At 33.2% G+C, this 9632-nt stretch overlaps 1 protein-coding gene across 1 annotated transcript; it reads right to left on the reverse strand.

Moving 5' to 3' along the window:
• Positions 1-3249: 3249 nt before the first annotated feature.
• On the reverse strand, positions 3250-9341 carry LOC108994756 (gibberellin 2-beta-dioxygenase 2-like). Its single transcript, XM_018970078.2, has 3 exons — positions 8815-9341; positions 6082-6454; positions 3250-3749 (listed from the first exon to the last, which is right to left on the reverse strand). Exons 1-3 carry the CDS (start codon positions 9198-9200, stop codon positions 3477-3479), a joined length of 1032 nt encoding a protein of 343 aa, XP_018825623.1. The 5' UTR covers positions 9201-9341; the 3' UTR covers positions 3250-3476.
• Between the last annotated feature and the right edge of the window lie 291 nt (positions 9342-9632).

Raw genomic sequence — 9632 nt, forward strand, 5'->3', positions numbered from 1 at the left:
ATTATATTTCAAAGTATATTATTGAGACTAATATTTTGTTAACATTCTTTTGTCTATTTAGTAGAATTTAATAAAATTACGATGTTAAGAATATTTAATAGAATTTATTAAGTTCCCTATAAGATTTAATAATTATGTTAAGAAATGAAACTTAGTTTAAGAGATTAAGTTTTATGAATTATTTTAAAATAGCTAGTGCATTCTACTAAATTTATAAATTAGTATTTTTAAGTAATTTAAATACTAGGATTTATTGATTATAGTGTTAAACAAAAAATTTGTTTGACTATTTTTTAGATTGTGAATTTATTTAAATAAGATATGAGTACTTATTTGTTTCCAAGCAAATTTAGTTATAGTTATTATTGTATATAAGTCTCAAGTTATGAAGTGTTATTCAAGAAGAAGCGCAGTGAGGTAAATAATTTGATCATATATTAGGATCATCACAGTTTAGCTTATAAATAAGTATTATTCAAGCCAATTCATTTTCAGCCAATTATTTATGAACCACTCATGTCATATGCAACCATGTCATCCAACATAGCATACGATTATGTTATTCCGCATTATGTTTAAATTCAGAAATTATGATTATGTATGTAATATGTTATGCATCTCATGTGTATAAGACACGTAAGCCATCTTAAATTCAAGTATAAGATAAGGTCAGATCAATTAATAAGATGGCCATGCATGATACCAATGCAGTTCAGTTTCAGGGTGGTGTGCACGCCACGAACTCAGTCGTGGTACACCATAGTATGCCAGAATACTATCAGCGGCTCCCCTTACTGCAGCGGGACGTGGGGTCGGTGCACAACCTCGCACACAAGGTTAAGTCTGTTGGTCAGTCAGATAAATCAGTTAAATTTGTTAAATCAGTCAGATCGGTCAGTTAATTCAGTTAAATCAGTCATACATATATAGCATAAGCATCAGTATGAACAGTCAGGAATTCTAAACTCTCAGCATGAAAATTTTTATGAAAACTTTACGTTTACTATGTTCATGTTGTGATGGATTTCTTACTGAGTCTTCGACTTATTTTAGTTTGTTTTTATGTTTTTAACCACCCAAGTTAGGATGATGAATACGAGCAGGCAGGCCAGTAGTAGAAGGAGCAGTTATTTTTAGTTCAGACTTTCTAAAATAAAACATGTTTTTATGACATGAATTTATTCAGTTTATTCATTTAATGTTTTGGGGAGACATTTTATTAGACATTTTCTACAAAATAAAATTCTAATTTCATTTATGAAATTTGGGATCTCTTGCCGGATTTATTTTTATAGAAAATACGTGACACTCCTAGCCTACGGGAATGGGGTGTTACAATACAGTTGGTAGGACACCTCCTCAAAGGGTTACTTGTTTCCCCTTCCAGTCCTCTTCTAGTACTAACATCTGTTTGAAACTGGTATGCTGATGTTTTGGTTTGCTTCATCTTTATCAGATTTGTGATGATATTCCAAATGAATGGTATATTTCCCAGTTATAATCTTACCACTTTGAATTGAACTTCGAATTGAACTTCCATCAGTATTAAGCCCAATTGTTCTACTATCTTTTGCATTCCCAAGTTGTGGCAATAAATTGGCTTGCTTTCTACCACGACCTCCAAATCTTTTTTCACTCAAGCCATTGGTTGTTATATTAGAGGCCCTCAACCATTGCCATATTGGGTTGTACCCATTCCTGTTGTATTTCTTTTAGTTTTTTTCCAATGCACAGATTCTATTAACATGTTTGATAGCCCCACACTGAAAACAAAACAAAGGTAGTCTTTTATATTTAAATTCTATCTGCCTTTGTTTCCCTTCAATTCTAATCATCTTGCCTCTTAGAAGAGGTTTCGTGATATCCAAACTGACTCTAAGCCTGAGATATTTACCCCAGCCAATTCCTTCCCCATCTACATTCGCTGTCATAACCTCCCTTACTATGGTAGAGTTCTAGTTCCTCTACCATGTTTCATTGCCTTGATTTAAGTCTCGTTTGTTTTCACAGATGAAATTAGATGAATTGAGATTAAAGTTAAAAAATTGAATAAAAAATTGTTAGAATATATTTTTTAATATTATTTTTGTTTTGTGATTTGAAAAAGTTGAATTGTTTATTTTATTTTGTATTGGAAGTTAGAAAATTTGTAATGATTAGATGAGATGTGATAAGATAAGATGAAATATTTTCTAAAAACAAACGAGGCCTAAGTACTCTTCGAACTAAGAATAAGTATCAAAACCTAGACCACCTCCTCACCCTTCTCAAAGAAAGAAAGGACAAACACCTTACCATTCTAAAAGGAAAGGACTGTTCTTTAATTTAATATAATGTTTATCTTGCTCATAGAAAAAAACTCTATTATAAAAAAAAATGTGTAAACTTTTCGCAGTGAATACTAAGATTATAAAAAAGAAGAGAAAAAAAGAGTTGCTTCTTTTCACTTTTACAAAAAAGGGGAATACTAAAATTAAAAGCTTAATTAATGAAATGAACTCAGCTAATTTGACATTATGCTTAATCAGATACAAAACACGTACGTACAGGTCAAGCAATGCTGATCATGATTAGTTTTAATATATATAATATTATGCGAATGATTTAGTGGCATCTTACGAGTGCAAATTAATTAGATTGAATCACGGCTTACGCCATCGAGGATCGATGGTGACTACAAAATACTAAAACTGTTGGAAGTTGTTTTATTTTAATCTTATATATTTTGGAAGGTAGGCTTAGGGATTGGGTAATTACTTGATTTAAACAAAGCAAAGTGGATTTGGCTATAAACTAAGTTATCTCAAGCTGCAAGTTGTGGAAGGTTCTCAGTTATTGCTACCCTTATTAATTAATATTAATTAAGCATTTGATCCATTTGCGAAAGCTAAAAGAATTAAATTAAGCTCCATGATTTTGACGTGCATCTATATGCACGACTCTTAGGTACGTTTTGGATAATATGATAAGATAAGATGAGATAATTTTAGATAAAAGTTAAAAGTTGAATATAATATTATTAGAATATTATTTTTTAATATTATTATTATTTTAAAATTTGAAAAAATTAAATTATTAATTATATTTTGTGTGAAAATTTAAAAACATTATAATTATGAAATGAGATGAGACGATATGATGTGATATGATTTTTGTATCCAAACGAGCCCTTAAGGTAAAGAAGAGCGTTACTATTTTTGTTTCTGGACCTCTAAACCTCGCTATCTATATCAAATTTGATAACCGGAAGCAATAACATTTTTTGTTTTTGAAGTTGTACCATTAATACTAGTATATCATTGATCTCTAAGCAAGAGCCTAAAGATATGCATGGGGAAGATTTGTATACCCTCAAACCCCATTGTATCGATCTTCCTTTTGGCCATGCACAAAAAAAGAAAAAGGAAAACCCAATTGAAAGAACTGTCATTATTCCACATGCCGCACAGTAGCACTGAACTCAGGAAACTAGCTAGCTAGGCAACTCCGGCTCCGGCATGGTCTGTGCAGGATGCCCTGAAAAGGTGAAGACGTGTATCCCCGAGGCTAAGAGAGTAGGTTGTTTTCTTGTATTCAGCCCAAGTGAAGGGTCTGTAGAGAGACAGGCTGTTGGGAGTGACCATTTCTGGAGGTGCACTTATCCATGCATGGAGGGGTGGAGCCCCCAAGTATGCCATTGACATTCTAGACTTGCTTACGTTTGTTAATGCTCTGTGTCGTACGCTTACAAATCTTCCATTTGTCATCGCCTAATTCAAAACAAACATGACACCCAAAATAAAGTACTCTTATATATACTAAGAAATTTTTTTTTAAGCAAACATATTATAGATGTATTTAACATTTACATGATACAATAGTCAATAGAGTGGGAGGCCCCAACATTCAACACAAACTAGCAAGAAAAAGAAAAAAAAGAAAAGAAAAGAAAAAAAGAGAGGGATTTGGGGTTAACGACTTGACCCCCATCCATTTCCCACAAGGGAAAGCCGCTTAAAACCGTTTTGATACAGTTTGATAAACAGACTATGATATTACGACTGAAAGTCACAGTGAAGAGATTTGTGTTATATTTTGCCGGTCTGGACTGGTTACAGAAGACTTCCATTACCTCTTTCACACGATCCTTGATTAGGAGAAGCGAAAACATAGATAGATAGCAAACATGAGAACCGTTGAATTGCCAAAGGACGATAGTTAGGGATTGTGGCGGCGCGTGGGGAATGCACTGCCACACTAGGAGTATGGAGGTCGGTCGGATCTGAAGAATCCAAGGTCGTTGGCCCTAGAAATGCTGCGCGTGGTGGCAACAAAAACTTCTTTGTGCAATGGCGCATGGATCTCATGCGTGTGTGACTCACGCTCGGCCATCTAAAGGATCGGTGGCTGGGGAATCCTGCAGTGGGGCACGTGGCGGTCGCTGGACTCTGGAGAATAGTAGATCGGCGCTTCTCCTTACTATGGACAGAAAAAAATAAAGACCGGAGAAAAAAAGGGTTGCAAAGTTTTGGACTAGCCAGATGGGAGGAGGGAGGGAGGAGCCAAAGCTCCACACCCTCTCTGGACGGAGAAGATAGGATCTTTGAGTGGATTTTGGTTGAGAGCAAAACACTGAAGAGAAAAAAAAGGGGACTTTTTCGGATTCTTTCTTTTTCCTATGCCAAGAAATTAAAACTATGAAACAATATATATAGTCAACTTAATTAAAAACAAGAGTTCATTTCTTGTTGATTTCAATTAAGGTTAAATGCTTGGGAAAAATCTCTTTTACCTTCCTAATGGGTAGGAAACAAGGAACCATTTCACAACAAAGAAAAATGGCTACATTTATTAAAATCTTATATTACAAAACTATTTCAATCTTTGTTGGTACTTACGCATCATCACTAGTGTAAGAATATTAATTAAATTTTCATTTTCATTTTAATTTTAACTAATGACTTTATATGGGTACATTAGGGGTGTAAACTCAAACCGAAAAACCGTTCCGGACCAGACCGAACTAGACCTATTTTACCGGTTTTGAACCGATCCGGACCGGAACTGGTTTTTAAAATGTAAAAACCGGCCGGTTCCGGGATTTTTTGGACCGGACCAGACTGGTTGATTAAAAAAAATAAAAAATAATATTTTTATATATAAATTTTATACAAAATATTATATATATTAAATATTAATATATATAAGTTTTATATATAATGTATAATTATAAATGTTTATGTGAAATTTTATATAAAATATATATATATTCATATATGAAATAATTTCATATTATAATTTATAAATTATTAAATAAAATATTAATACTAAATCACTAAAAGTTTATAACTAATACTAATATATAACTTATAACTATACCAATAGTCTAATATTAATACTATTATATAGTCTAATATATTAATAAAAGTATAAAATAGTTATTTTTAAATCAAATTTTTTTCTTTTTATAAATAAATTTTTAATGACAAATTATGAAACTTACATTTTAAAAAAATCGAAAAACCTGATCGGAAACAGGTAAAACCGGAAGTACCGGTTTAGGAGAGTAACCGGTGTATAATCGGTTTTGAAAAATACAAAACTGGTACATACCGGTTCGGTCCTAAATTTTATCTAAAACTGGACTAAACTGGATCGGTTACACCCCTAGAATACATAGTAAAGGAATTATTCTATAAGGAAAACTTGTAACATCATTAGTAGTAATTATTGTAATGACTTTCAAAATTAAAAGTTTAACCAAATTAGTAGTAATAAATTTATAATTTTTTAATCGATATTTAAACATGTAATAATTAGTATAAAAATAGAGATCTTATTTCTACCCTCGCACTATTTAACTAAATATTCTATACTTATTGAAGTAAAATTTGACATGGGTAAGTAATTAGCTATTACTCAATTCACCAACTCCACGTTGATCAATGAACTGCGAGGCCCCTACAGCTTACAAATTACAATCAACTGCAACCAAAGCTTAATTTGCAGTACTGATTCCCCCACCAAATGAATTTTGAGTCGGTTCTAAGAATTTATTCTTACCATAATTACCATGAGATCAAAAAGATCAAGAAAACCAACCTGTAACATGTCACCCACATTGACCCAGAAAGCAGTGGGGTCAGGAGGGACTGGGATCCACACCCCATTCTCTACAGAAATTTGAAGGCCACCCACATCGTTGGATCTCAGAAGGGTCAAGATCTGTGGGTCAGAATGCTCTCCAAATCCAACCTTATGGCTATCTGCATAGGTGGGTGAGGTGTCCCAGTCTTTGCACTCCACTGCTTGCAGGGGTGGATAGTGATTGAGCCTGAGGATGGAGTCATTATCAACGTCCCTGATCAGCTTGCTAAACACTGAGGTATCTGGGATCAGCATGCCCTCTGCCATTAGTTCCAAAAGCTCACAAGCTAGCCCTTCAACTGCTTCAATGTACCCGCTCGCGGCATTGCTATAAGATAGATTTGAATTCAGAAAATTATAATATTTTTTCATTATTCAAAAAGATTACACAAAATTTGAACAACTTAAACCAATATTCATCATTTTCCTTATGGAATAAAATATAGTTAATTAGTATTTAAAAATATATATAGTCACTTTCACACATGCATAAGAAGTGTAGAGTGTTAAAACACTACAAAAAAAATAAGAATTGGTGATAGATTATTTACGGTGATAATGACTATTTATAAAAAAAAAAAAAATTCATAAAAAAAAAATTCATCACAAACAAATAATTTTTTGTTTTTGTAATGAAACTCAAACTGACTGTACTGCTGGCTGTGCATGATTAATGCTATGCGATGTTGGCCATCACAGTGAAACTAAACAGTTTTGGTATACTTTTCTTATCTATTTTTGGGTAGTTTCCAATTTCCATGCCTTTTTTTAAGTGCACCACCAAATGGTCAGGCATAGCCATTTCAATCGAACTGGACTCATGTACGTCCAGATTATGAATTGATTGGACCCTATTGATGATGTGTCTTCTCTGAGAACTTGTCACTCTGATAGTACTATATATGTATGTATGACCTTATCTTTTTAATTTTTTCAACTCAATTTCACAATAAAGGTGTCCCAAACCACAGCTGGGATATGCTAAATGGAGTAAGGTGTCCCTGTCATGTTACCTTAGCCTTATAGGAGAACTATACCCCCTACTCTCCCATGTGACTCCTAATTGGACTGTATTTTATTCTTTAAAAACTGAGTGTACTATAATACTATTGATGGTTGAATCTTCTTCTCTGGACCTTTTTTTTTTTTTTTTTTTTAGAGTTAGATATACATTAATTAACAGTACACAATTGTACTACAATCCATATATAATGAAATATTAAGTTTTTAATTTTTTTTTCTTATTTTAAATTTATTGTACATGAATTCAAGAAAATATTATTATTATTATTATTATTATAGTATAGATTTGTAAAATAATTGTATATTAGTTATGTCTGTCCATACTCGTTTGCATATAAGATATTAGGAAAATGCCATTTAGCCAACCATGTGATAATTATATATATTTGACAATTTTCACATACATATATATATATATATATATCTAATTTAAACATGAAAAGGAAAATCATCCCCGATAATATTATAAATAACTATTTATCTTGACTCCGGTAAAAAATTAAAACATTTTTCACAAAAATAAGAAAAGCCTCTCACGAATTTTTTTTCTAAACATATTTCAAGCGAAATGTATTGATTTTATACATCTAAATAAACTTGATAAATATATATATATATATATATATCTTAAAAATCATCAATTCAAACATGTTTTTCATAGATAGTACAGTCATGTTTACAATTAAAACCTCAAAAGATTTATATAAAAATTTCAAAAAAGATATTCAAATGATCTAAACATATTGCCACCTATAAAAAATCTTTCCCACCATATACTTACAGCTATAAATTAAGAATTTATGAGTTTCCTGCCACCATGAAATGTGCCATGCATGTGAAGGATGACATTGTTGATCAATTCATTTTATAATTCACACAAAAAATTGCATATGTTTTCACATAGCCAGCTAGCTAGTTATGACTAGCTGCCGGTTGAAAAAAGTTAAGAAGTTGAATAAAATATTGTTAGAATATATATTTTAATATTATTTTTATTTTAAGATTTGAAAAAGTTGATCAATTATTTATTTTATTTTGTGTGAGAATTTGAAAAAATTATAATGATGAGATGATTGATTTTCAAAATTTTTAAAATTTTGAGTTTTAGTCCATTCAAACAGGCCTTAATACTTTGCATAGATATTTCTTTACGGGGCACACACAACTCATTTCAAGATAGCTCCATAGATAGACCGACCACGTTTTTGCATATAGTTCACTGAAATTAACAAGGCACCTGCTCTGCCAGCAAAGTTTGTGATTTCATGCATGGTCCAGATCATCCAACCAAACAAATATCCTACGTACACATGCATTAATTTAGCTCATGCCCATCTTTTGTCACTACTTCTCTTTCTCATAAAGTTCTTGCTGCATGCCCATATATATATACAATTGCAAGGTCATGAACAACATCGTAAAGCTACCTAGCAATCCAGAATTAATAATCAATCTTATAAGGTTTTATATGAATTTAAAAGCATCAAGCGAGAGAGAGATATATATACACGTTTGGACTGGACGTTTTAAAATCTTTTTTCCTAAGAAAGAGACGCAAGCTAGCTAGCCATGCATGCAACCATTGCGATGCGTAAAACAATGCAAATATATCATGAACTGCTAAAAGATAATAATTAAGATTATTAGTTAATTAATCGTAAGTACCTGAATTTCGAAGGGTCATTAATGGAGATGGTTTTGGATCTCTGGGCAATGGAGAGAGGATTAGTATTAAGCGTAAGATACTCAACTTCTCCCTTGTCTCCATTGAAGCCTATGCTCTTGCAGCCATAGCCCAGGGGATTTGCCGGCCCAGCACGTTGTTTTTCGGACACTGGTAGGGCAAAAAAGTCGCGCCCCTCTTGTTCCAGTTTTACAATGATGTCCTCGGGGACACCATGGTTGATAACCTTAAAGAAACCGTACTCTTCGCAGGCCTTAACGATGAGCTTTGAGACCTCTGCTCTGTCGGCTGACAAGTCTACTATAGGAAGGTCTACGGCTCGAAGTTTCTCGGTGCTAAGTTGGGTCGGCGAGGGTACTACCACCATTTTGATTATTTGCTGTGTAGCGGACAACGTCGTACAAGAAAAAGATGGGGAAGAAAATGAAGAATAACGAAACCCAGTTCGTGTCGGTGATGAGCTAGTAAAGGGTTCTCGCAGAGAGAGAGAGAGAGAGAGAGAGAGAGAGAGAGATTATGTACGATACGAAGGAGGAGAAAGACTTGAAGCTAAGAAGCCAAGCTTTTTAGAGGGGTGAATTAAAACGGATGAAAAATGCTATAACGCACGCCAAGAGGAGGGCAAGAAACGCATACCCTCCACGTCATCAATATTGAAATTTCCATATTGCTCGCTCTTAATTGAATTATTGGCTTTCCTGCTCCATCGTTCTCTTTCCTTTTGGCAGAACGTACGCATGCCTGCGGGAGGGAGCTAAAACGTGATCGACGGAAACCGTTCTAGAAAGAAAAGCATGCA

This window comes from Juglans regia, chromosome 12 (genome assembly GCF_001411555.2).
Source record: "Juglans regia cultivar Chandler chromosome 12, Walnut 2.0, whole genome shotgun sequence".
Taxonomy (NCBI): domain Eukaryota; kingdom Viridiplantae; phylum Streptophyta; class Magnoliopsida; order Fagales; family Juglandaceae; genus Juglans; species Juglans regia.

Bases quoted from the DNA above. Each gene is read 5' to 3' on its own strand.
- LOC108994756 (XM_018970078.2), bottom strand. From the start codon at position 9,200: ATGGTGGTAGTACCCTCGCCGACCCAACTTAGCACCGAGAAACTTCGA. The intron at 6,455-8,814 runs GTACTTACGATT...TCTATCTTATAG, and splicing joins AATGACCCTTCGAAATTCAG to CAATGCCGCGAGCGGGTACA. The intron at 3,750-6,081 runs GTTGGTTTTCTT...GTTTTGAATTAG, and splicing joins ATGTGGGTGACATGTTACAG to GCGATGACAAATGGAAGATT.